Raw genomic sequence first — 25,793 nt, 5'->3', positions numbered from 1 at the left:
CCGACTGGCAGGGGGCCATTGCAGGGCCTCAGGCAGAGGTCTTCTGGATCACGAACTGCCTTCTCCCTTTAAACTGGAAGTGCCAGGGGCTGGGCCTGGGTCCTGCTACTTGCAAAGCGGATGCGTGAAAACGGAGTGAAGGACCCTCCCCATCCTGCTTCTGTGTCCCCCTCCCTGCAACCTTTCCCGAACGGTTTGGTATGACCTTTCGGAAAGATCACAAAGTGCCGTGGTATGCTGTGTAGCTGGGAAAGCCTGCACTTCTGCAGGTCCTGCCCACACTATTTCCCCCCACAGCTACCACTCCCTCAACTGCACCAGAAAGCTTTGGAGGGCTTTAAAATATGGCTATAGATGGATCGCTGTAGGATTATATTATAATAATCATCTCCAACAACGTACTAGTTCCCAATTTCCACTTTAAAAAAATGTCACTAACCATTTTCATAGATCCAGAGGAGTTAGCCGTGTTAGTCTGTAGTAGCAAAATCAAAAAGAGTCCAGTAGCACCTTTAAGACTAACCAATTTTATTGTAGCATAAGCTTTCGAGAATCAAGTTCTCTTCATCATGCATCTGATGAAGAGAACTTGATTCTCGAAAGCTTATGCTACAATAAAATTGGTTAGTCTTAAAGGTGCTACTGGACTCTTTTTGATTTTACTAACCATTTTGGTTGCAGTTATAAGGTGAAATATGCTTGCTGTATCTTTCCCCGTTAAGTCTACAACCAAAAAGGCTAGACACTTTTTAAAAATGGAAGTTGAAACTAGGTATGTTATTGCAATAGATTATAACACTATAGTGATCCAGCGATTATGGTTTTTCTCAAGCCTGAAAAAGCCCATAGAGTGCCGAGGCCAAGTAGGAGGGAAACTTTCACATGGGTGTCCCACGGCTACTGTGACGGCGGCCTCTGTATTCGCGCTGCATGGAAACGCATTCTTATATGGAAACAGTCATGGGGATCTATGACACGAGGATACAGTGGCATAGATCCCCACGATTGTTTCCATGTAAGAATGCGTTTCCACGCGGCGCAAATACTGTAGAGCACAAGGATAGAATACTGTAGAGCACTCCGCATGGATCGGCCCTTGAAGACACGCTAGGAACTGCAGGGGGGGTAAATCGTTATCAGGAGCTAGAGGGAGTATGCGTATTACACCAATTTTTCAGCCCCTCTATTGGTTGCCAATTAGTTCCAATTTCAATGCAAGTCACTGATTATCATCTATGCAAGCCCTTCATGGCCTTGGACCCTCCTATCGGCAGGAGTGACTCTCTCGATATGTTCATATGGGCAAAATGTCTGAAGATGCTACGCTGCCAAGGGGGGAAATTAACAGTCTGTGTGTTTTCTCTGTCGCAGCTCCCATATGGGGGGAACGGCCCGCATGCCTAGGCAAGAAAAACTCCCACATTCCTGTTGTTCTGTAGAATTTGTAATGTGGAATTGTTCGGGAAGATATTTTTAGGAGGACAGGCTTCAAGTTTTAATATCTGTGAAAAAAAATTAGGAACTTTTCATTCCTTATTTACTGTATGTACCACACATTCACTTTATTTGCATAGTTTTCTAATGTTGTAATCCAGCTTCATTAGTTTGTCCCAACTATTTTTATTGCATTGTTCTACAACTTTTAATGTTTTATTACACTGTTTATTGTATGTATTATACTGTCATTTTTGCATTGTTTCCTAATTTTGTAATATACTTTTAATTATTTTATCTGAGATACTGTGTTTATTGCATTGTATGAGCTTTCGGGAGTCAGCGCCCCCTTCTTCACATGTGAGCAGGACTGGAGAACCCTGAGCTTGAACTCTTGAAAGCTTGTACCCTGAAACTCTTGTTGCTCCCTAAGGTGCTGCTAGGCTCAGATCCTGTTGTTTTACTGTACGCAACATGGCTGCAGTGAAAGATACCCACCTAAAACTGTCCCGATTACATTGTTTTTAAATTTTGCGCTCTCTTCCGAGTCCCAATGAGAAAAGGCTACAAATGAAGTATGAAAACGAACAGTTTGGGGTCTTGGTACTCGACAGACTGCCACTTTCTGGGCTTTCCAGTCCTTCAATTAAGATTCTCCTCACCCCACCCCACCCCAAAAATTTTTTGATTAAAAGATGGTACCATAACATTTGGAACCTCTTGAGCAGGGGCAAAATTTCCTCTCAGCTTAAAATTAACAATCTATTACAGAAATCTGTTTTTTTTTAAATTAATTGAAAAATTTATACAGCCAATCTACAAAAGACCACTTAAATTCAGCTCCATCTTGGTTTATTAAGTAGCCAGACCTTACGTATTTTAAACATTTCAGTGATGTCTCAAATTATATATATGATACCACAGAAATGCTCACTGATCTAATTAGAGCTGTCTACAAACTCAGTTTTTATTCTCCTTTCCTGTTCCTCACGTGTTGAATGCCTAGTTTATTCATGCGTTAGTATGGTTATTATTACTCACCAAAGTGATAATAAATGTTCTGTTATAAAGGCGCTCTGCACCATCTCCGCCCTCAGGCAGCGAGCAGAGGCGGCAGGGCTTTGGCACGGCTGCCCCTCACCTGTGGGACGGCCTCTGCCCTTCCAGCTCCACAGGGCACCGAGCCGTTTGTGAGCCAGGCTGGCGGAGCGCGGGGTTGCCCGCCGCCTCCTAGCCAGAGGGCTGCCAGTAAGCCTCGCTTCAGCCCCCGCCCCCCCGGAGGCCAAGACCGGCCTGGCCACCGAGGAGAGGCCCCTGAGCGCCAGGCGGGCGCCTCCCCCTTCCGCGCCAGCCTTCGCGCCAGCCGGGCATGGGCCCCCCGCCTCGCCTCGCCTGGCCGCCGTGGCAAACCTGCGGGAGGGGGAGCCGCCGGGAGCTTCTTGGGACGCCGTGGGGATGCCAAGGGGCGGCCGAGAGCGGGCCTGGCCTGCCCTCAACCCGCCCCCGCCAGAGGGCTTTCAAAGAAAAGCCATTCGCGCCCTGCTGCTACCGCGCAACGTTCCGGCCTCCCTTCGCTTGCCAGAAGTCCCACGGGGCGGCCCGCCGCTGATGCTCCGCCGCCGCCCCCCGCGAGCAGCGGGGAGGCGGCCGGACTGGCGGGCGGGCTCCGGTCCTGCTCGCCAGGATTTGTAGCCCGGCGCCAGCGACGCCGCCTCCCGCCGCCCGGGCCTCGGCGTCCCCCTCCTGGAGGCAGGCGCCGTCGGCTCGGCAGGCAGGGCCCAAGGGGCCGCCCCACGCCCCGCAGGGGGGTCCGGGGTCCCCCCGCCCCCGCCGCCGCCCCCCGGCCAGTCGCGGCATGCGAGAGACGCCTCTGCTCACAGTCGCCGCCGCCGCCGCCGCTTCCGCCGGAGGAGGCCAGAACGCAGCTGCCCAGGCGCCGCTCGGCCCTTCCCGGCTGTCCGCCCAAAGAGGCCGGAGCGCCCCGCCGCCGCGCCCCAAATAGCGGCGCCCAGGCAGGCAGGCAGGCAGGCAGCTGCCCGGCCGCCCCCGGCTCTGGCTTACGGGCGGGCCTCGCGTCCTCGGCTCGGGCGGGAGGCGGCTCCCCCGGCCAAGGCGCCGCCCCAGGCCCCAGACCCCAGCCACCCGGCGCGCTCCGCGGGGAGGTGGGCCGGAGCGGGGCCCGCGGGCGCCGGTGAGTCCGAGGCGGGGCTAGGAGCGCCCGACCCTTCCCAGGGTGGCCCTCCCGCCCGCCGGCCGCGGCGAGCCGCGTCCCCGCCAGGGCTGGCGCCCGAGAGGCTCCCCCGGGGCGGCCGTTCTCCCGGCTCGTTCCCGGCCGGCGCTTGGAAGCCCAGCGCGGGCGGGGCTGCCGTCGAGGGAGCGGCTCCGAGGGCGGCCCCGGCCCGGGTCCCTCCGCGGCTTCTCCTTTCCAGGCCCGCCGCCAACTCGGCCTCCAGCTGTGGCCGCCGGAGGCCCCCTCCCCCCCCGGGAGCCTCCCAGGCCGCCAAACGCCCCCGAGAAGGGCCCCGCCCGCTGCTTTCGCCGCGTGAGTCAGCGGGCGGCGGCGGTGGAAAAAGTGACCCTGCCGCGCTCGGAGCGGGCGCGTGGGCGAGAGGCGCGGGGAGGGCCCCCTCGGGCCGGGCGGGCAGCCCGCCGCCCAACTGCCGCCCGCGGGCCAGGGCTGGGGGCTGCCGGGCCGTGAGGGCGAGGGGCAGCGCAGGCGTTGCTCGGAGCGCCTCGCGGTGGCCGCAGCGGGCCGGGCCGGGCCAGCGGCGGCGAAGCCGAGCGGGGCGGGAAGGAGACGCGGTAGGAGGAACAAACGGAGCAGACTGGGGCAGGATGGCCAGCGTGTTATTTTATTAATTTGGCTCAGCGCAATAAATGTGTTAGGCGGTTGTTAGTTGCTCGCCTGTCCAGATATGTTCTTTTAACAATATTCTATAAAACTGTATCAAAATGGAGCAACCAGACAGGGGGAAGAAGTCTTCTAAAAGGGAAAAAAGAAACAAAATAATAAGCATAATACCAGATCCTCCTAAAGGCAATTTTATACTATGTTTATTGTTTTTTGGAGGACAAGATATTCATGAATTATGATAGACTATCATTTTAAATGTCTTTTTTTCTAACAGATGGTCATGTTTTTATGATGCTAGTGCCTGGCTAAATAAGAGTAAGTGGCAGCTTCCCTGGGGCAACTATGAGAACACAAGCAGAGGAGACCAGGACTTGCAGAAGGCATCTCCTTGCCGCCCCCCCTCCCCCACCTATTTGTTCTTCATCTTCCCCCAAAGCCCCCCCTGTAGCCTCTTCCTTTTCCCAGCTTCCTTCTCACCCACCTGCCAACCTACCTTTATCTGCACCCACCTTCCAACTTTCCTTCTCCAGCAGCTTCGCCGTAGGAAAGCCATGACCCAGCTGTGGGCTGCAGCACCTGGAAGAGCTTGCAGGGGGCACCCTCTCCCCCCTATCGCTTCTTTCCCGGCTTTCTTCTCTCCTTTGCCCCCAGCCACCTTTTATATGCCCCTCCATCTTCACCTATATTTATGACTTATTCATTTATACTCCGCCTTACTCCACAGTGGGGACCCAAAGCCACCTACATCATTAGCATCCCTTCTATTTTATCCTCACAACAACACTGTGATGTTGGTCAGGCTGTGTGATTAGCCTAATGTCACCCATTGAGCTTCCATGCCAGAGTGGGATTTGAACCTGGATTTCCCACACCCTAGTCTGAAACGCTAACCGCTAGACCACACTGGCTTTTGTGGATGGCGTGGCTGCTGTTGACCAGTAGCCAGTCCCAGGTAGATCATGCAAGCCATGTGGGAGCAAGTCACCCAGCGGCTGCAGTTGGGCCTGGTCCCAGTGAGCTCTGCCCTTCTTCCTGCCTTTTACTGAAAACCAAGACATGAAGGCTTGCAGTACTGTTCTGATTGCCTAGCAACCCCCACAATGGCCACTGCACAGGGAATTTGTTTCTTAAAACTACCAGTGCTGTTTTTATTATTTTGGGGGTTTCTTACCCCCCCTCCCCATACGTGTGTGCATTTTTATGTCAGATTTCCCAGCAAACCTGGGGCTTTTTCAGGCTTATAGAAAGACCTGGTTCTAGTCTGTCCCTGGTTCCAGTGGCCAGATTTACATATTCACAGATATGACCATGTTGAGAATTAGATATCCTTATTAAAACTATGATATGTTGTTAAATGTGATTATGTGATTTAAAATATTGATACACTCTTATCCTATGTTTAAACAGCAGGTGCCATATTATTGGAAGGTGTCTCTGGCATCACAATTCTATTGAATCTGCTGTAATTATTTAATGATTGATACTATTTTTACCTCTGCTACTATAAGATAATTTAAATTATATCTTAGTTGATCTTTGCAGTTAGGACATACTTCCTTTAAGTATGGCAGTTAATTTTTACAGACCTCTAATCAGGCACAGCTGCAACTATACCAGCACATTGGTTATTTTCTTCTTTTTTCTCCTCGCATTTAGGAGGTACAAAGTCAATTTGTTATACAAGCTGACAAAGATACAACAAGCCACACTTCAGACCTTTTCATTTTTGTACAAATGTTGATAGTCACATTCCTTTTGTTACCTTTTATTGTTATTTTCGATATATAAAAGTTGATATCTGTGCTTTTTACATTGTTTATATGGTGTTAATTCTATTTTTTTGTAATTGTATTGGATGATTTTGCTATGCTCACATTCACCATTGTGATATTTATGTTGTTCAGTTTTTACAAATACAAGTATTTTTCATTTATATAATTATTCGTATCTTTATTTGTCTTTCTGGTTAGAGGTCCTTATTTTGTTTCTTTTCCCCACTATATAAAAATGGCTGACAGCACACCCTTGTCCCCCTGTCTGTACACACCCCGAACCCACCCTCTTAACACCAGGCGGCTTCAACCTCTGAGAGTCAGGAAATAACACTGCAAATGAAAAATTCACCCTTTCCCCTCTCCCTAAGGAGCCCCCTCCTGCTGCCAGGCTATGGGCCTCAAGGCCAGGCACCAGCCCCTGCACTCTGGTCCCTCTGTGTATGCTCTGGTCCCTCTGTGGCTGTGGGCAACTTGGAGGAGGAAACGACAGACTGCCATGGACGCGGCACCAAACTCACCAGAAGAAGGGCAGGAGGGACATAGAGGGGAACAGACACCACCAAGCTCTCTGATCTGGGAGATTCTCCTACCTCTGGCACTGCTGCCATCTACACAGGAGCTGCGAAGATATTTCTGGTGTGGCACGCTGGAAGTCTTGCTAAAGACCAGTGAATGCCAGGGCCCTCCCAACGCAGCTTCAGACACACCCCTGAAGCCTCTCTGCTCAAGAGAACAGCCGTCTCATACAGCAGGGCTCATCCCCGGGAGGGGCCATTCCTTTGCCACACAGAGTTAGGCCTGCCAATACAGTCTACACTCGCAATCGTGGGCAAAAAGTCCAGCCTCCCCAGGTGAGCCCACAACCTGGCATTCAAGAGCATGCCCATCTCAGAGGTCGCAAGAGTCCTGACAGGGGCCACGGGCTCGCCTGGCCTTTCATGCAAAGGACAGCCACCACATCCGTAACTGCATTTTACAAGGTCGCATGCTCTCCCGAAGAGTTGAAGCGCTGCAGGGCACTGCCTGGGGGCATTATGCAATCTCTCTTTGGCACACAAGCCAGGCCGGACTAAGCGCACATCCCAGCTGTCACTCTGTCCTGCTGTGTGAGGCACACCCAGAGCGAGCACCAGAGCAGACTGGCCAGCAAGTAGAGGAAGCCTTTTGCTTCTCTCCCTTCCTCATGAGGCCTCAAGCCCGGGTGGCTGGAGGAGTCCTTCCACATTCTGCCATCTGAGCCTCCCTCCTTTGCAAAGACAAAGCCACAGATGCTTGTCATGTTTCCATGGCAGCACTGCAGTAACTAGCCTAGGAGAGCGGCCCCAACATCAGCCAGGCTCTTGGGGTCATTGGAGGGAGAGGGGGTCCCAAAGGAAGCCTCTGCAGAGGCAGGCTTGGCCATTGCTCGCTGCAGGTGTCGGGAAGCACCTTCAACGTCTGGCAGCAAGCAGCTCTGGACTAAGGACAGTGCTCAGAACTCTCTGCCTGGAGCCCAGCAGCCCTTCTCCGTGGTTGCTGCAGCTGCTAAGCCAGGCCAAGCCCAAGGCGGCTTTCCCCACTCCTAATGGCACAAAGTGAAACTGGCCCATGGTTTGTGCGGGGGGGCAGGGCGGGGAGTCCATGCTCAGACTGGAACTGTTTGCCTAGCTAGCCAAGGCTTGGCAGGTTTGGGGTGTGTGTGCTTCTTTACAGCCCCAGCACAAATTCCCCCATCCCACTCCACCGCAGGCTGAGGGACCAGGTGCCGCCAAACGGGAGGGACACAGGAGGCACCAGTGTGGTTGGAGCCTTTGTTGTGAAACTGAGGCCGGGCTTAGGAGAGCGAAGCACCAGCCAGTCTGCTTTGCTCGCAATCGCCAAGCGTAACTTTTGCTTGCTGTCGTTAGCAGGATGCCAAAGCTCCTCACCAGGGCTGGCCAGAAAGCTGACCAGGCGCTCTTTGAACACGCAGCGCCCGCTGCCCTGAGGTGCATCCCAAGTAAGCTGCCCTCAGCTGAAAGCACGGTCTGGGACACCCAGCGCCCTGGTGCCCCCAACGATGGGTGGAGGCTACGCCCTTCTCATGCCCCTTGGCAGGAGGCCCGATAGCTGGCAGTGCAGAGCCAGGCAGGTCCTTACCTTGGGTGAGGCGCGTGGGGCGGGTCACAACCAGGCCGTCAACAGCACAAGGGTTGCCACAGGGGTGCAGGGTGAGGGTCCCCCGTGCGTTCTCAATGAAGCAGTGCTTGGGGGCCACACCAGCCCCCTGCAACACAATGTCCCCCGCAGCTGAGCCCAGCACTGTCCTGCCTGCAGAGAGAGAGAGAGAGAGAGAGAGAGAGAGAGAGAGAGAGAGAGAGAGAGGCTGAGCGGGGGCAGGAACTGCCTCCCTCTGCCCTGCAAGTGGCTTCCCTGCCATGGGTGGTCAGTGGGAGGGAGCCTGGCGGGGCCCAAACCCAGCTGTGCAAAGCGGAACAGCCTCTGGCTGGTGGCCTCTCTGCTGACCCTGCTCTGCAGCAGCAGGCTGTCCCAAGGCATTGCCCACTTACCCTCTTCAAGAGGCAGGAGGGTGACTGCGGTGCTGAGGCGCCCGCTGCCCAGGCTCACCAGGTGGGGCTTCTCGGTCTGCACCTTCAGGCCCTTGCCGGCCTCTGTCAGGTCCAGAAGCTGACCCTGCAGGAGACATCAGAGGCGGCCCTGAGATCCGGGCGGGCGCCATGCGGGGAAGGGGGAGAGGCCAAGGCCCACAGCTCAGTCTGATGGGATTACAGAGCAAGCCAATTAGCCCCACCAGATTGCTCGCCAATCCCCCTCCCTGAGCCTGGCCCGGCTCTGCAAGGTGCAAACCTGAGCGCAGCTCTGGTCAGCTCAGGGGAGCCCCCCCCCCCCTGTATGAACACCCCCACGAGAGACTCACTGGGGTGGACCTTTGGGCTCGGCAGGGCAGATCCACCATATTGCGATTACAGGTCTCCATGGCCACCACCTCCCTTCAAGGAAAAAATCGTTAATTTACATCTTACGTTTTGTTGGTTTTTAAAAAAAAATTTGTAAGCCATCTTAGGCAAGTGCCTGGAGAGGCAGTATCAACATTTTTGAAATAAACAAACTGAAAAGGGGTCATAACGGCCTGATCCAGCAGAAGCCAACTACCCCCTCCCCCAGCACCCAAACACCCTCTCTGGACCCCTGGATCACTCTGGGCCCCATTTCTCAACCAAGCAACCAGAGAAGTGGGCAAAAGAGGGATTTGTTATCCACGTGTGAGCCCAGCCCAGCCCAGCTTCTCCCTTCCCACCCCTCCCTCTCTTGCCTGGTTGCCCGCTGCGGTTCCAATTGCAGACACCTTCCTTCCGGCAGGAGCTGCCCTGGGTGTGAGTGACCCCCCCTTACTGCAAGCAGACTGGATGCGGGCGAAGCTCTGAAAACTCCATAGATGCTGCCAGCACTTTGAAAACAACATCAACAAATTACTCACACCAGGCATGCGAAAGAAGGAGCCCTGCCCCGCTCCCATCCCCAGAAGACACATGCCACCTGCAGGCTGAAGCCCAGGACTGCCCTGCCCTGTCCTGGCTTGCCCTCACTGCCAGTGCCTCCCTCTTGGGGGAAGAGGCAGGACACCTGCACCTCAGCTCGCCTGGAAGGGAGCCGATGGGAGAGAAACAGAAGGCCTCCCTGGGATACTTAGCTCCTGGCCTGCCCAAGCCAGCTCCCTTGGGGCACTCCATCTCTGCCTCTCACCCGGGCCCTTCCCTTCTGGAACAGGCCGTGAGCGCTGGCAAGCAGCCTTGCAGGCTCCAGGACAAAGAGCCTTTCTTCTGCTCGGGCAGCCAGAGAATGAGGCCCTTGTGTGGCGAGTGGGTGAGGCTGGGCAGTCCAGGCCACAGGGCCCACTCCAGTGAGGCTGGGCTGTGCCCCTTCTGCTCAGGGAGCAAGGCAGGTCAAGCGCCCCAGCCCACCAATGCCTCTCTCGTGGAGATTCTTTGAGCACTTATAACTGGCTTTTCTCAGCTCGATGTAGATGCAAAGCAGCTTACCAAAAATTCCTGAAAAACTGTCCTGCCACCAACAAGCTAATGCTCAGGGCGGGTGGGGCCAGCCGGAGCAGGCCAAAGCTCCCTTTCTGCTGGCAGCATCTCTCCCCCCAAAGAGGCAGGCGGGCTGAAAAGCAGGAAGGGAGGAGGGAGGGATACTGGAGAAGCAGCTCTGGCCCCCGCTCGCTCCTCTGCCCTTTGCCCCTTCTGGGCCGGGCCCTCCCCGCGCAGCCTGGGAAAGGAGGAGGCGGGAGCCCTGCTCCACAGCCTGCCAAGCTCAGGCCCACCAGCCAGCGGATGCATCAAGAGAAAGAGAAAAAGAACAAGGGGGGCGGGACCAGAGCACTCTTCAGCTAGTTAGCCAGACCAGAGCACGGCTTTTTAAAAACAAGGGCAACGCTCACATCCACCTTGGCCTACGCATCCCACTGCATAAATCCCCTTCCCAAAAGCATCTTGATGGGCAAGCACTTGCTAAGTCCAAGAGGGGCAAATGGGATCCTGTGAAGAAACGAAATCAAAAAGAGACCAGTAGCACTTTTAAGACTAACCAATTTTATTGTAGCATAAGCTTTCGAGAATCAAGTTCTCTTCATCAGATGCGTGATACAGAGACTTGATTCTCGAAAGCTTATGCTACAATAAAATTGGTTAGTCTTAAAGGTGCTACTGGACTCTTTTTGATTTTGCTACTACAGACTAACACGGCTAACTCCTCTGGATGTGAAGAAACGGGCATCAATGTGGCGGCACCTTCTGTACGATGCTGGGCTGCAGCAGCCCCCCCCCCCCATCTGCTCCCTTGAGGCAATCCAAGGCAGCCCCATACAGCAACACTTGGAGGGGCATTCCCAGGGCCCGAGGGGCGTCTGGATGGGAGTTCGGAGTTCAGGGCACCCCAGGCTCTCTTCAAGAGGAAGCAGGTCTTCAGGTCCCCCTCCCAAGGCGGAGGCAGTGGCTGACCAAGAATGCCAACATCCATTTCCACTTGGAAACCAGGAGCTGCGAGCCTCAGCCACTGAGCTCCACCTGCACCCCCATGCCGCCACCTCTTTTGTTCCCAAAGGGAACCGTCTGAAGTTTCAGAAAGGAGGAAGCCCACCATGGAGCGCTGGTAGGCCCATGTCTTGGCTAATTTGGGGGTTGTGCTACACAACTTTTCCTATTTCTTGTTCATCAGCGCTACCCAAGTCAAGCTTTTGTAACAAGAACAAGGAAGGCTAAGGGCAAGAGGATCTGAACACACGCAGAGGCGTCAGAAGGGCCACTAGCAGAGCCGGGCGCACAGAAGCCTGCAGGACTGCAAAGCACAAGGCAGGGCAGGCACCTCCGTGCCCCGATTCCAGCAGAGAGTGCCCGCGCAGTGCCGAAACGCGAGCAGGTGTCCCCTTGCCCGCCGGGGCTGCCTGCAGGGCTGCGAGGCCCCGAGTTCTGCCGCCGCCGCCGGGTCCCGGGCCACACTTGCCCCCAAGGCCCAGCGGTAAGCAAGGGCGGCTTTGTTCTCTGGACTAACGTCTCCACGGCAGGGCCACCGAAGGGCCTCCTCTCCCAAGCCGACCGACTCCCTACGGGCCCCGCAAGAAGCAACGCGGCGGCCAACCTCTCCAGCCCCCCCCCCTGCGGCGAGCCACGAGGCCACCATCGCGGGCGCAAAGCCAAGCCCCCCACCCACCCACCCAGCCCGGGCTGGCCTGTGCTGCGCAGGCTTCGCCGCTTCGGGCGGGGAGAAAGCGCTCTCCCGCGGGCGACTCGCAACAGGTGCCTGGCGGAGCCCGGAGCTCGCCCCAGCGGATGTCGCCCCGGCCCCGCCGGGCCCTCGGAGGCCTCCCTGCAGGCCGGCGCCGACGGCCGCCTCGAAGGCGGGCGCAGCCGGCCCTCCCCCTGCCTGCTGGCAGCGCACAGAGCGCGCGCGAAGGAAAGGCCCTCCGGGGCGTCGGGCAAGCCCAAGCATCGCGGAGCCGCGCTGGGCCCGGCCCGGCCGCTGCACCCCGCTCGGCGCCCGCGCAGACGCTCGCTTACGGCCTGCCTCTCTCGCGCGCGCCGCTCCTCTCCGCCGCCGGCGAAAGACAGCTGCCCAGGCTGCCGGGGACGTGGCACGGCCGAGGCGGGCGGAGGCTCCCTCCCGCCGGGGCGCCTGGCTTCAGGTGCCGCCCACGCCCATCCGGGGAGGAGCGCCCCTCGGCCCTCCCCACGCGCTGCCCCGCGCCCGCCTGGCCTCACGCCGCCCGGCCGCCCGTCGGTCGCTCGGCCCGCGGACAGCGCCTCCGCCCCGCCCCGCCCGCTCAGGGAAGCGAAGGAGGGGCCGAGGCCTGGAGCGCCGTCCGCCGGGCGGCGACCAGCCACCGTGCCCGGCTGGCCAAGCGCCCCCCGCGGGAGGGACCCTCCAGGCGCCGAAGCCCCCTTCGGCCTGGCGGCGGCCGGCAACGGCGGCCAAACCGCTGCTCCCCGCCCCGGAGCCGCCTGCCGGCCGCGGAAGGCAGGACGCGGGCGAGGGCTGCGCCGGCACACGCTCGGCCCCGGGCGCCTCCCGGGCTGGAGGGGCCCGCCTCGCCTTTCTGCGCGCAAGCGCAAGCCAAAGCCGGGCGCGACTCGGCCCCGGGCCCCGGCCAGCAGCGGCAAGGGGGCCCGCAGCGCTGGAGCGGCCAGAAGCAGCGGAGTCGCGGAGGAGGAGTTGCCGCCGCGCGGGCGCCCCGATCTCCTCCGGCGGAGCGGCAGGGGAGGGGGGCGCCCCGGGAAAGACCCTTCCGGAAAGAGCCCCCCCCTCCCCGCCGGGCCCAGCCGCCGGGCCCAGCCAGGCCCCTCGGAATGTCCCTGGCTGCGCGCCCCGGCCGGCCCCCCCGAGCCACGGGAAACGCGCGCTCCCGGCCCCACCAGCCCGCCTCCCGAGCGCGGCTGCGCTGCTCCGTGGCCACGGCCGAGCGGCAGGCTGCGAGCGGCGCAGCCAAGGACCCCCGCCCCACAGGGCAGAGCCGGGCCCGGCGGAAGCTCCCATCGCTCAGGACAGCTTGCCAAGGTGGACCCCGCTGTCACCTCCCCGAAGCTAAAGCCCGAGTAGGGAGCACACAGGCGCTTGTGGGTCCGCCAGAACCTTTCCTCCCATGGATGCCCACACCAGACACCACACAGCCCCTTCAAACCCGTGAGCGTCTAGAAACAAACCTCTTTGACAAGCGGCGTGGTGTAGTGGGTGGAGTGCTGGGCCACGATCCAGGAGAGTTGGGCTCCAATACTCTCTGCCATGGGAGCTCCCTGGGTGACCTCAGTCCAGTCATTCTCACACACACAGCCTAACCTACCTCACAGGGCTGTTGGGAGGCTCAACAGGGAGAACAATGTAATCTGTTTGGGGCTCCCCTTGGGGAGAAAAAGTGTAAATGAAGTGAAAAGCAAAGGTAGTTACAGCTTATCTACATCTTGTGAACAGAAGCATTTAATGGATTACTCTTGCCTGCCTCCCCCACCCCACCTTTTGGGGCAAATGCCGTCAAGGCCTGCTTGCCCAAACAATTCGCTCCAGTTGGGTCAGCAGCCCAACAAGCCTCTCTCAAAAGCACACCAGGCCACCCTCTCACTTGGCAGAGCCCCTTCTTGCAATGCAAGGCAACAGCAAGCCCCCGTCTTTGCCTCCAGTGCAGGGAGCGCTCAGCAGGCCTCACCAGCATGGGCTACTGCAATCCTAAGGACCTACAGGGGCAGGAGTCCTGGGGTAGTCCACTGTGCACTGCAAAGAACGTGACATTAGAAGAGGCGGCGGCGGCACGGGGAGCAGCACCAGGTCTTTGCTTGCAGCTCAAGAGAGGCCTCTGCTTTTCTATAGGGGACTCAGTGCCAAGGGGGAAGAGGAGGCAGGAATTCAACAGACATACACCAGAACACCCCGAATTCTCCTCACTTTCTTCCCACCCTCCATGACATTCACCATAATCCACAGCCACCAGTATGAGTCTCTTAAAAAATCCAGGTTTGCAAGGTAATGACTACCTAACCAAATTATTTTTCATCTTTCCTGAATGAACTGCCCATTAACTTCATTGGGTGCCCCTAAGGTCTAGTGATTTGGGGAGAAGGGCCAAAAGTAACAACACTCCCCCCCCCACCATTTCCACGATGATCTTTTTTGGGGGGGGGGGGGAACAGCTTGAAAAAGCCCCAAATGTTCAGGAGTCAGTTATGCCCAAAGGAAAAAGGCATTACTGGATGGAGATGCCCGTTGGCATGGGCGCAGCCCACACAGTGCCCAAGGCAGTCTCCAGGGCCCACGTTCGCTTGACAGGCAGCCGTAAACCACGCTCTCCGACGGGCCAACAGGCTCTTCTGCAGCATTTGTATCATAATCCCACCCTCAGACACCACCTTTTAGAATATTCTTTTATTTGATCAAGGGGGAGGGATTCATTGTGTACATTGGAATGTGTTATTTCCTAACTCCATTATTTTACAGGGTTACAAAACCTTTAAATATCACCCCCTCCCCAGTTATTTAAGGACAAACCCAAAACCTCATTGGTGGAACTCACTCCCTTTTAAAAATCAGACTGACAATGCGGGACCACAGTTGGATCCAGAAGATTCACAGCTACCACCTACAGTACAGGCTCCCCATCTTCACGCGGGACATCCTGAAAAGGGTCTCATCAGCAACATGGCAACTGGGAGAGGCTGGTGACTTCCTCAGCATGCAAGCAGGGGCTCTACAAAAGCCGTGAGAACAGACACCCTCAGTGGCTGCTGCTCCTCCCTCCCCCACAATGGGGTTTCTGAAGGGCTCCCAGAAAGGCAGTTCCGGTCACACGTTATTCCTCTGAACAGGAGGCAGATTCATCAGAGCCATGGAAGAGTCTTCAAGCCAGAGTCCTCCCCACCCTGAACCATGGGCTCAACTGCATGAGGAAAGGAAGGGGAAGCAGCAGCGGCGGCGGCTGTGTGTGGGTGTGGGGAGGGGGGCTCTGCTTCACTGCCATGTCAGAGCTTGCTATAGGTCCAGGGAGATTTTACGGAGAGGGTGGAAAAGCCGCTTCCTCTCCCGCCTGCCCCCCTGAACACAGTAAGTGGCCAGCAGTAACAGAGATGGCAAGGGGAAGGGAGGAGTGTGCCAAGACAGAGGCCAAAGGAGGCTTCCCTGGCTGTGCCACAGAAGCCAGCAGCCTCTCCCTGCCTGGCTGTGACTTAGAAAGTGGAGTTGGGCAAACTAACATGCCGGAGTCCCCTGGCACAGAAGAGCGGCGGCCCCTTTCTAGAAGCCACAGCCTCAAAGTCTTCCATGCCGCTTCCTTGCGGCGACGGCTACAGGATCTCATACTTGTCCACGAGGAAGGTGGTCTCTGTGGAGAACCGCACAGGGCTGTTCCCGTCTACCTGGGTCACTCTGGCAACCTGCAAAGAGAAGGTCGTAAGGTGAACTGCGATGAAGCACCCTGCCCTGGAGCGCTGCAGAACAGCTTAGCCAGGCAGACCGCGGCCGAGCAAGACGACCCCAGGCTGGATTCCCCGAAGCAGACAAGAATCCAGCAAGTGCTGGAGCCGATCCAAAGAAACGCTATGAGGAGAAGAGGCTGAATACAGCTTCTGTACCCTGACGTGTGTGCAGACAATCTGAAGGAGGCCCAGGTGTGGCCAGCTGCTCAGCACTGGCATTGCAAGCACAAAGTCCCTGTTCAATCTCTGACATTTTCAGTTAAAAGCATCTCCAGGCACAGGGCTAAGAAATATACTCAAGACCCTGCCATAAACACTCCTGAGCTAGGAATGGTCTGACTCCTAACAAGACTGAGATTGAGGGGGGGCATGATTACTCTCTTTAAGTATCTGAAAGGCTGTCATTTGGAGGAGGGCAAGGAGCTGTTCCAGTGGGCAGCAGAGGACAGGACTCGAAGCAATGGGCTGAAATGACATAATAATAGTAACAATAACATTAGATTTATATACCACCCTTCAGGATGACTTAACACCCGCTCAGAGTGGTTTACAAAGTATGTCATTATCATCCCCACAACAACAAACACCCTGTAAGGTGGGTGGGGCTGAGAGAGCTCCAGAGAACTGTGACTAGCCCAAGGTCACCCAGCTGGCTTCAAGGGGAGGAGTGGGGAATCAAACCCGGTTCTCCAGATTAGAGTCCCACGCTCTTAACCACTACACCATGAAAACTGCCAGTGAAGGGGAGCTCACCACCTCCCTAGGCAGCTGATGCCACCTCTGAACTACTCTGACCGTGAAAAAGTTTTTCCTAATATCCAGCCGGTACCTTTCTGCATGTTTGCAGAAACCAGTTTGGTGTAGTGGTGTAGTGGTTAAGAGCGTGGGACTCTAATCTGGAGAACCGGGTTTGATTCCCCACTCCTCCGAAACCAAACTGGTTTCTGCAAACATGCAGAAAGGTACCGGCTGGATATTAGGAAAAACTTTTTCACGGTCAGAGTAGTTCAGAGGTGGCATCAGTTGCCTAGGGAGGTGGTGAGCTCCCCTTCACTGGCAGTTTTCAAGAAGAGGCTGGATGAATATTGGTCAGGGATGCTTTAGGCTCATCCTGCATCGGGCAGGGGGGGTTGGACTAGGAGGTCTGCATGGCCCCTTCCGACTCTGTGGTTCTGTGAAGACTGCTCCTTGCATCCTAAAAAAAACCCCTCCAGTTCCAAAGCAGGGTGGCACTGATCCACAGTAGAAGCCCCCGCTGCCTATGGGCAATGGGCCAGGTGATCAAGAGACGTTGCAGGGGCAGCTTTCCTTTCTCACCTGGATGTTGCAGTAGTTCTTCTTGGAAACGAAGGAGACGTGCACAGGGAAGAAGTCATTGGGCTGCCCTGCAATGCTGAACTCCAGGCTGCCACTCTTGTTTTTGGCATCAATCACAGGCAGGCACCACTCAAGGATGTTCCTTCGGTTGTCATGACGATACTCACCATCGATCTCGCCAATCACTGGCGTGCCCACGCCAGACCTGCACAAGCAGCAACAGCTCACTCTCAGGCCACATCCCCACCCCGTGCTTCAGAACCAGCACCTGGCCTGAGCCAGAGCTCTGTTGGAAGGGGGGGGGCTGTACTGGGACCCTGGCAGGAGCACAAGAGGTTGATGTGACTCACGGCAAGGGAATGGTGATCACCACATCATGCAGCTCCAGGCTGTCCTCCTGCAGCTCATACTCAATGTTGACATCACAGCCGCTACCGCTTTCAGATGGCCAGCAGTTAACTAAGGCAAAGAGGCACCCTCTCACAACACTGGCCACGTTGCCTGTGACAAATTCCAAAGGGGACATTGTGCCCAGTTCCCCCCATCCCCATCTGTTTCACGAGACTCCCTGGGCAACCCCAGCTACACTCACTTGTCAGTGGAATAAGAGACTCTTCTGTGGTCTGCAGCCGCCATTTCAACACCCCCACATCGCTATTTATGGGGAAAGACTTTTCAGGGTTCTTCAAGCCAATCAAGGATTCTGTTGTAAAAAGCTTCTTGTCAACATTGGGATGAGTCTGATGAAAAGAAAGGAATCTGTAAATCCTAGAAGCCCAAGAAGAAAGATTATTTCTGGACTGGCCAACTGCTTTCCTCTAATCAGCGCTCCTGCCTATGGACTGCAAGCTGGGGCCAGCAAGCCAGCTCCAGGTGAAACCCGGCCTCCTATACATCACAGACACCCAACGGCCCAGCCGGGGTGGGTAGATCACGATGGGCAACCGTGTTAGACTGTCTGTAGCAGCAGAAAAGAGCAAGATGCCAGAACCACCTATAAGACTAAAAGAAATTGTGGCAGGGGATGAGTTTTCATGAGTCACAGCTCACGTCTTCAGATACCCCCACTGTAAGGCTGAAGACAAGCATGTTCTTCCCCTTCCCCCTGCAGACCGAGGAAGGGGCTCCCTGGTGTCAAGCGCTGCAAGAGAAAGTAATGGCAAAGCCTACAGAGGCCAAAGACCACAGGCCTAGCTCTTGCCCGACGTCTGGCAGCCTGGTGAAGAACAGCCAGATCCCAGAAGACGTCCAGGGCTCAGCTGAACTCGTTGCAGGCTGCTGCATGCACGGGAAAGCCACCACAGCTCTCATTCCCAGCACATACAGCTTCCACCACACCAGCAACCACCACACCATCCATACCTGTAGCTGCACACCCTTCTTGTCCTCATTCTCAACATGGATCCGAATCCGGGCAAACTTTTCATCCTGGATCCGCAGCATGATCATGCCATGCAGCTCCATGTTCTGCAACCCCCCGTCACGGCCACAGGTCAGCGCAATCTTCTCCTCAATTTTCATGTGCACACTGGAGAGGAGACAATGCCCGGGCTCTGCAGCTCTACCGTTTTCTATGGAAGCAGCACCAGCCAGGACAGCACCAGTCGCCTCCCCAGTAGCCGCCGCCTCCTCCTCCTCTGGGGTGTCAACAAACCTCCCCACACTTTATTCACCTTCCCCCAACACACCCCATCTCATGCTCAACGCAGGACCAACATCCTTAAATATTGTTCTTCACAAACTCAGGGAAACATCAGAGAGTACCTGCCCAAAGACATGTGCTTAAGAAAGAAAACACATAAAATGCCTTGCATCACACAAACATGGAAGGACTGAGTAGCATGATGGCCGAAAACCATAAAGCCACCCAGAATACACAGCAGAGGCGTGACTGTCTTCCACTTACCTCTCCATATTGACAGGGGGAGCAAAAACTGTGGCTGCTTCAGACGACCGCTTGCCTGCTGAAGAGGTTATGATGTTTTCTCCTTCGGATTTTAACTTGTCCACAAAGTTATCTACTTCCTTTCCTTTGGCACCCAGCTTGAGTGCCTTGTTTGATCCAGACGGCCTAACAAACAAACATGATGCGCTCAGCCTAACAAACATCCCAGCCAACAGCACAGCTCATCTGAGCAGGCTGCTTGAGCAGACTCACTGGAGCCCCTCAGGGGCTGCAGCACCAGGTGCAACAGCAGAGTCCCAGGGCAAGATCAACTAATACAAACTTCCCTCACTGCCCTCCCCCCCCCACAATAACAAAGCTGCATTCAGACCTGGCTGGTGCAGGAGTCACTTTTGGTTTCTCTGTCTCAATAATGGTGTCTGTAATCAGGGTAGCTGTTGTGCCTCCTGTCACAGCTGAACTTCCAAAGCCACCAAACCCTGGTGCTTTTGTGCCCCGTCGCTCAGCTTCCCTACGCGCCTGTTGCAGCTCCTTTGCTTTGCGACGCATTTCGGCCTTGGCCTCACGCTCTTGTGTCTAAGGAAAAGAGAGGGATGCTATCTGTTCTTAAAAATAAAAGCAGTTCAACAAATGAAAGACCCTGATAGCATACAAACACAAATCCTGCTGGACCAGACCAGTAATCTATACAGCCCAGCATCTAGTTTCATACAGTGGCCAACCAGCTGCCCTGGAGAATGAGCAAGCAGGGCATTCGAAGCACTGCAAGTGGAGACCAAGCTGCAAGTGAAACAAGGCAAACTTGGCAAGCTCTTGGATTCACCTCACGGACAGCTCTGAAGACTTTTTCCTCATGCGAGTCCATCTCTGTGAAGGTGCGGATCTGGGCCAGGTTGACATTCTCCCGGTACCCAAGGGCAACGATCTCATCAAAGGCAAAGATCAGATCAAAGCAGTGATCAGCAATTTCATTTTCTTCTAGTGCTCTGCAGTATTCAGGGATCTGGATGAAATCAGGAATAAAAGTTTTTGACGAATGAGGAAAGAGCCAACATTTATTTACCTTATATGTTTTATGCTCTGCTTTTCTCCATGACGGCTGTGATGTTAGCTCAGAAGATATAACGTTTGCCAAGTAAACCCATGTTGCAGAAGCATAGACTACTGTAATGAGCGCTATGTGGGGCTGGCTTTAAAAACATACTGGAAGCTTCCATTAGTAGATAACTGGAGGAGATGACTGGAGCCAGCCCAGCGTGTCTAGGTATGATCTGGGTTAACCCAGGTTCAAATCCCCCCTCTGCCGAATAGCCAATTACTCTCTCCAACTAATTCACGTGGTCATTGTGAGGATAAAAATTATGCTCAAAACTACTATGTTCATTGTGAAGAAAACAAGATATAAAAATCTCAATAAAAGAACAGTAGTCTTGCCGCAACAAGACTACTGTCTGGGGCTTTTTGCTCAAAACGTGTAACCTACTATATTGTTTATTAAATGTCCAGTCACTGATTGTATCAATTTCAACTGTGTAATCCGTCTTTAATTTCAGCGACCAAAGCAAACTATAAATAATGTATGTAAACTTAAGTGCTGCATCAAACAAACGGATTACATATTTCTGAGCCCAGTACAAGGTGCTGGTTATGACCTTTGAAGCCCTTTAAAGTCTATGGCCTGTATACTTATTAAACCCAATCTCTCAGTATACTCCTGCGTATCAGCTATGTTCTTGAAGCAATCTTTTTCTTAAGGGGCCCTGCCTTAAGACTGTCCGTAGGGCAACAAGCCATTAACCAGCTCTTTCCACGGTGGGACAAGTCCTCTGAAAAGGTCTACAATAGCAGGTGCAAGCCGTACCATTGCTCAATACAACCGGGAAAGCATATAGAGCAGTTTTATTCAAGTGAACGTTTGGAAGACAGCGTATCTGCTTTGGCAGATTTGGCTGGGTTCTTTTTTTAATTCTGAAAGGATTTTTTAAAGAGATTCTTTAATTCTTTACCATTTTAATTCTGTAATTTGTGCTTTAAAAATAATGTTTTCAATCAGTGAAGTTTTGAAACCTTGTTAAATGAACGGTTTCGTGTCCATATTAGCCACTTTGAGGCAAGAAAGCAAGGCAGACAACATGCTTGTGCTGAGAGGGATGTCTCGGGAAGGGGATAGCGATCGCAGACTATACTGCCCCGTACCGCCTGTGGGTGTAGCTATGTTCCTACTATGAATTTCCAGATCATTTAATACAGCATGTCAAATTACTCACGCTTTGTTCTCTGCAGTATTTCATACCTTAATTCCAATTCATACTTGTTTTTGGAACTACTATTATGTAAACCCCACTGCGAGTATTTAACGTCCCGCTATCGACCTGCCTCAAGTCTCAGCGAGAAACGGGAACTGTAAACAGCATGAAGTGGAAGAGGGAGCGTTGCCACCGGCGCCCCCCCCCCCCGGAGAGGAAGGGCTGCGGCTCCCCGGCTCAGGCGGGGCCCCCGAGGCTCACCACGCGGGAGAAGAGGCGCAGCGTCTCCAGGTCCTCCAGGATGTTGCTGTTCTTGGTGGTGATGAGCACCATGTAGAGCTTCTCCAGCGGCTGGTACACGTAGCGCACGCTCTCCGTCTCCACGAAGGTGTGCTGCTTGCCCGTGTTCATCAGCTTGGGGAAGGCGGCCAGCAGCCCCTCGATGCGGGTGCGCGTCATCTCCACGAACTGCCGCGAGACCAGGGCCTTGCCCGCCTTCGTGCACACGGCGGCCGCCAGCAGCACCTGCGGCGACGAGGCGGTCAGGGCCGGGACTGGGGCCGCCCGCCCGCCCGCCCGCGGCCCGGGACTGCCGCCGCCCCCGAAGCCCCCGAAGCCCCCTCAGCGCAGGCCGCGCCCGGGAGCAGCGAGAACGGGGGAGGGAGGGAGGGGAAGGGCCGCGCTCGCACCCGCTTACCATGGCGGCGGCTGCAGCTCCCAGCTCTCCCGCCCGCCGGCCTCCGAGGCTGCCCACAAGATGGCGGCCCGGCCACGTCTGCCAGGCGGAAGCGACGTCACGGCGCACGCGGCGCGACGTGACGTGGCGCGACCTGCGGCCCGGGAGGCGGCGGCGGCGGCGGCGGCGCTCTCGCGAGAGTTGGGCGCGTCCGTCTCCCCGGCGACGGCGCGGCCGCGTCTGCTGCGCCCATGGCCGGAGCGGCGCCCTCGCCCGAGGCCGGCCTGCAGCAGGGGAGGGCCGGGGCCGGGGCCGGGGCCGGGGCCGGGGCCGGGGCCGGGGCCGGGGCCGCGCGGGGCCCGCGCCCGCCTCGCCCGCCGCCGCTAGACCCCTCGCCCTCGGCGCTGTCCCTGCAGACGCGGCTGGTGGAGAACCAGCCCTACGACGAGAGCCTGGACGTCACCGAGCCCGAGGACGTGGCCAGCCTCTACGCGCCCAGCCCCACCCAGCCAGGTGCGCCCGGGCCGAGCGCCGAAGGCCGAGGGGCGAGCGGGCGGGCGGGACCCCGGCCCGGACCCCGCCTCGCCCGGCCCGCCCCGCGCCGCTCACCGCCCGCCCTGCTCCCCGCCCCGCAGGCCGCCGCCCGCCCGGAGCTCAGCGCAAGGCCGCCGTGGCCGAGGACGACAGCGAGGAGGAGGAGGAGGAGGAAGACAGCGAGGAGCGCCTGAAGGTGGGAGGCCGCGCGGGAGCAGTCGCCGCCGCCGCCGCCGCCGCCTGCGCTTGGTATCCCGCCCTTCTGGACGACCGAGCGCTCCGGAGCAGCGCGCCGTTTCCACACACCCCCCCCCCGACAGCCGCTCGGAGCCCAGAGAGCTCCTCGGAGCCGTGACTGGCCCCCGCTCCCGCGGGGACTCAGACCCGGCTCTGCAGACGAGAGTCCTGCGGCTCTTAACCACGGCCCCAAACGGTCTCTTGCCTCCACAGGAGAAGGCGGCAGCGGCCCAGATGGCCTCCCAGCAGCGCTTCAGCCAGAGCGAGGTGGGTGATGAAGACGAGGACTCCTCAGAGACGGACTCGGAGGACGACGACGACGACGAGGACCACGGCATCCCCCTGGAGGGGTGGGTGCCTCAGCCCCTGCCCAGGCAGCCAGGATGGTTGGGCGCCCTCAGTCAGGCTTCCACCCCTGCGCTGTGCTGGGCGAGGCCTCCACAGGGGCAGGAGGGCAACCCAGAGCCTGCCCCAGCCCTGCCTCCACCTCCCTAAGCAGCCCCTGGGAAGTCAGTCCTCTCCCCCCCCCCCCCCGCGCCCAGGGTCTCCCTTGAAGGTTTCCTGTTGGGCTACCCTGGAACAGTTAGAGCCTGGAAATGCTCCTCCCAGTTGGGGGAGGCAGCCTTTCTGGCTAGCCCCGAACTGGAGTGGGAACAGCCCACTTTCCCTTACCTCCTACAGTCCCCTGCCTCTTGCCCTGTTTCACAGTTCTTTCTTCAGGGGATACAACCCAGTGGAGTATGAATGCCTGCCTGTAGCTCCAGAGATCAAAGACCTTTTCCAGTATGTCCGGAGGTGAGTGAGGGGGCTTGGCCCTCACATGGGCAGACGGGTCTCTTTGCAGGAACCAGCTCACAGCGTCTGCTTTGCAGGTATTCCCCACAACTGATTGACCTGGATAACAAGCTAAGGCCTTTCATTCCAGAATTTATTCCTGCAGTAGGAGACATTGATGCCTTTTTAAAGGTACGATGTAGGCTCTGGGTCCCCAGAGGGTTATGGGAGAGATCCTCCAGCTGTCACCCCTGACGGAGGAAGCCGTTGCCTGTCTGTGGAGTGGCACTAAGGGGCGGCACTCCGAATTTTTCCTGGTGCTGTCCAAGGAGCTTTTCCCTGCCTCACAGTGGACAGTTTGGTTGTTCTGCAGAATCCTTTCACAAGGACCCCGTTCCCTGGCCTGCTTCAGAGTCAGGGCCGCTGTTTGCGCAAGAATTCTCAGAGGTGAATGGCTCCTCCTTGGGAAGACTCCCTTAAGCAGAGTTCTGTTCCAGGAGCAGACGAGTTTGAAGCCCTGCTGTCTTGGCGGGTGGGTTGTTTGTTGCAGGTGCCCCGCCCAGATGGGAAGCCAGATAATCTGGGCCTGTTGATGCTAGATGAACCATCGATTAAGCAGTCAGACCCTACGGTGCTCTCTCTCTGGCTCACAGAAAACTCCAAGCAGCACAGTGTGGCTGTAAGTGGGGGGGGGGGGGGGCTGGCAGCTCTGTGAGTGTGGCTGCGTGACTCTTTGCACCAAGGAGCAAGAGATGGGGGAGGTGTGTGTGTGTGAATTCAGCACAGGGAAATCTGGTTTGTGTTCTAGCAGCAGATAAAAGTGAAGAGCGTAGAGAATGCCGAGAAGAATCCCAAAGCCATCGACAACTGGGTTGAGAGCATCAGCGAGCTCCATCGCTGCAAACCTCCTGCCTCTGTGCACTATGCTAGGTGGGCTCCCCCCACAATCCTCGCTGGAGGAAGGGGGTGGGTCTGGCTCAGCATGGAGGCCCTGCTTCCCTCAGTGCTGCTTAGTGGGCGCAAGGGCCTTTTCCGGGCTGTTCCTGCGCTGGAATGCTTGGTCGCTGGGCTGTCAGGGACTACCCTTTTCTTTCGGTCGCTTGTAGGCCCATGCCTGAAATAGACACACTGATGCAAGAGTGGCCCCCTGACTTTGAAGAACTGCTAGGCAAGGTAAGGAGGCCTGCTGCAAAAGAAATGTCCCTGGAGCTCCTTTAGAGATTGAGCCCTTCCCTGCACAGATGTTATCTGGGAGCCTTGAGGAAGGGCGGGGAGGGGGGGGGGGAGATTCTGTCAGTGGGAGGAGCCAGGGAAAGGTGTTGGGTTTCCATAGGGCCTCCTTTGGAGGAAGACATTGTTGTAAGACACCAGCAGCCAGCTGCTCCTTCCTTTTGTGCTGTCTAGGTGAGCCTCCCCACAGCAGACATCAGCTGTAGCCTTGCTGAATATGCAGACATGATATGTGGTGAGTCCGTTCTGGTCCTCTTTGAGCCCAGCTGCTCGGGAGCAGCAGGGGGTGTTCCTATCTGTGTCTGACTTCCTGGGATGGGATCTGCCTGAAGCAACCCGTAACCAGGTACGGCCTTGCTTTCTTTGAGTCAGACCAGGTAATTTCTTGGGTGGGGGCGCTTTTCTTTTCCCCAGCTACTCTGGACATTCCTGTCTACAGGAGTCGCATCCAGTCTCTGCACACACTGTTCTCGCTCTACTCGGAATTCAAAAACTCCGTGGTACGAAGATTGCACCAGCTTCCAACCAGTTGTCTGAAAGGGGCGGGGGCAGATTTCTGCTTAAGGGGATGCGCCTATCTTCATTCGCTAGGCGTGTTCCCTGATGGGCCTTTGTGATGGAACTTTTTTCTTCCACAGCATTTCAATGCCCTGGCAAAGGACAAGAAGGCCACAAGCCCTCCCTCCAACCCTGCCTCGCAAGCTGGAGAGACGGATCTTCTGAGCTTCCCCTGAGCCATGCAAGGGAACTGCCCGCCCAGTCTCACCACAAGCACTGGGAGCTCAAAGGCATTCTCTGGACAGCAAGAGTGAGGGACCCGCCCCCCCACAGCAGTTACAGCTGTAACAGTCTCAAAAGGCCCCCAAGTCACCCCTAGTTCAGCAGCCCACCATCCCAGGCTCTTGGCTGTCAGCTTAAGTTTGGATCTTACTCTGATTTGTTCTGGACAGTGCCTGTGGGCACTAGTTGAAGCCCTAGTTAAATTCTTGGGCCTTGTTCACCTGCCAGCAAGGAAAACCTAGCCCACCAACAATCTCTCTCTCTGCCTCTGGCACAGGGTTCTGTGCTCTGATTTGCAAGTGGAGGGAATGTGGGCCTGGCTTGGTTTTGTTCAGCTACAATATTGTGATCTTATAAAATCAATACAACCCAGAAATCCTGTGAGCACGTGGTGGCATTTCAGGTTCTGGTCCAGCTCTTTACTACAATGGGCTGCTCTCTCTAGCCCAGAATCTGAATGAATGAAGGCAAAAGCAGCCCCTTCTGCCTCTGGCTTAGCCTCCTTTGTGTCCGAGGAGAGTACAAACCAGCGTGTAGTCTTAGCTGGGGGAGGGGGAACACGTGAGCATAATCCTTTGGGGGATAAGGAAAGAGATTAT

At 56.3% G+C, this 25,793-nt stretch overlaps 3 protein-coding genes across 17 annotated transcripts in view; 1 reads left to right on the top strand and 2 right to left on the bottom strand.

Annotated features, from left to right (window-relative positions):
* Nucleotides 1–12,336, bottom strand: part of PHLDB1 (pleckstrin homology like domain family B member 1) — a 39,894-nt gene extending 27,558 nt beyond the window's left edge. For 11 of the 14 annotated variants that reach the window (XM_054997692.1, XM_054997697.1, XM_054997698.1 and 8 more), the window contains exons 1-5: nt 10,083–10,625; nt 9,356–9,490; nt 8,960–9,032; nt 8,592–8,715; nt 8,182–8,352 (exon numbers count right to left, since the gene is read on the bottom strand). In XM_054997692.1, coding sequence (XP_054853667.1) covers nt 8,182–8,352; nt 8,592–8,715; nt 8,960–9,019 — 355 coding nt within the window. In that variant the 5' untranslated portion in view covers nt 9,020–9,032; nt 9,356–9,490; nt 10,083–10,625. Of the gene's footprint in view, nt 1–3,312; nt 3,468–8,181; nt 8,353–8,591; nt 8,716–8,959; nt 9,033–9,355; nt 9,491–10,082; nt 10,626–12,098 lie in introns of those variants that run through there. The other 3 variants (XM_054997694.1, XM_054997693.1, XM_054997705.1) reach the window with 3 other exon arrangements.
* Nucleotides 12,337–14,429: 2,093 nt separating this feature from the next.
* On the bottom strand, nt 14,430–21,728 carry ARCN1 (archain 1). Its single transcript, XM_054997712.1, has 10 exons — nt 21,661–21,728; nt 21,225–21,488; nt 19,541–19,720; nt 19,088–19,293; nt 18,718–18,882; nt 18,174–18,339; nt 17,404–17,551; nt 17,162–17,270; nt 16,812–17,016; nt 14,430–15,452 (listed from the first exon to the last, which is right to left on the bottom strand). Exons 1-10 carry the CDS (start codon nt 21,661–21,663, stop codon nt 15,363–15,365), a joined length of 1,536 nt encoding a protein of 511 aa, XP_054853687.1. The 5' UTR covers nt 21,664–21,728; the 3' UTR covers nt 14,430–15,362.
* A 99-nt stretch (nt 21,729–21,827) lies between these two features.
* On the top strand, nt 21,828–25,570 carry IFT46 (intraflagellar transport 46). 2 transcript variants are annotated; one of them, XM_054997717.1, is made up of 11 exons: nt 21,828–22,152; nt 22,275–22,369; nt 22,624–22,760; nt 23,131–23,205; nt 23,283–23,376; nt 23,735–23,863; nt 23,996–24,114; nt 24,291–24,357; nt 24,589–24,649; nt 24,829–24,914; nt 25,053–25,570. In XM_054997717.1, the coding sequence occupies exons 1-11, from the start codon at nt 21,891–21,893 to the stop codon at nt 25,146–25,148; spliced, it is 1,221 nt and encodes a 406-aa protein (XP_054853692.1). In that variant the 5' UTR covers nt 21,828–21,890; the 3' UTR covers nt 25,149–25,570. The 2 variants fall into 2 exon arrangements, with proteins under 2 accessions (XP_054853692.1, XP_054853691.1); XM_054997716.1 differs by having other exon boundaries at nt 23,993–24,114.
* Nucleotides 25,571–25,793: the final 223 nt, after the last annotated feature.

Source organism: Eublepharis macularius, chromosome 14 (genome assembly GCF_028583425.1).
Source record: "Eublepharis macularius isolate TG4126 chromosome 14, MPM_Emac_v1.0, whole genome shotgun sequence".
NCBI classification, from domain to species: Eukaryota; Metazoa; Chordata; class Lepidosauria; order Squamata; family Eublepharidae; genus Eublepharis; species Eublepharis macularius.
The sequence above is the reverse complement of the archived record's forward strand: the minus strand, read 5'-3'. Positions and strand labels throughout refer to the sequence as shown.

Coding starts and splice junctions, on each gene's coding strand:
- ARCN1 (XM_054997712.1), bottom strand. Junction 18,340..18,717: donor CCCCCTGTCAATATGGAGAG/GTAAGTGGAAGA, acceptor TCTCCTCTCCAG/TGTGCACATGAAAATTGAGG. Junction 17,271..17,403: donor GTCTCTTATTCCACTGACAA/GTGAGTGTAGCT, acceptor TCTTTGCCTTAG/TTAACTGCTGGCCATCTGAA.
- IFT46 (XM_054997716.1), top strand. CDS start 21,891: ATGGCCGGAGCGGCGCCCTCGCCCGAGGCCGGCCTGCAGCAGGGGAGG. Junction 23,377..23,734: donor ACATTGATGCCTTTTTAAAG/GTACGATGTAGG, acceptor TGTTTGTTGCAG/GTGCCCCGCCCAGATGGGAA. Junction 24,115..24,290: donor GCCTCTGTGCACTATGCTAG/GTGGGCTCCCCC, acceptor GGTCGCTTGTAG/GCCCATGCCTGAAATAGACA.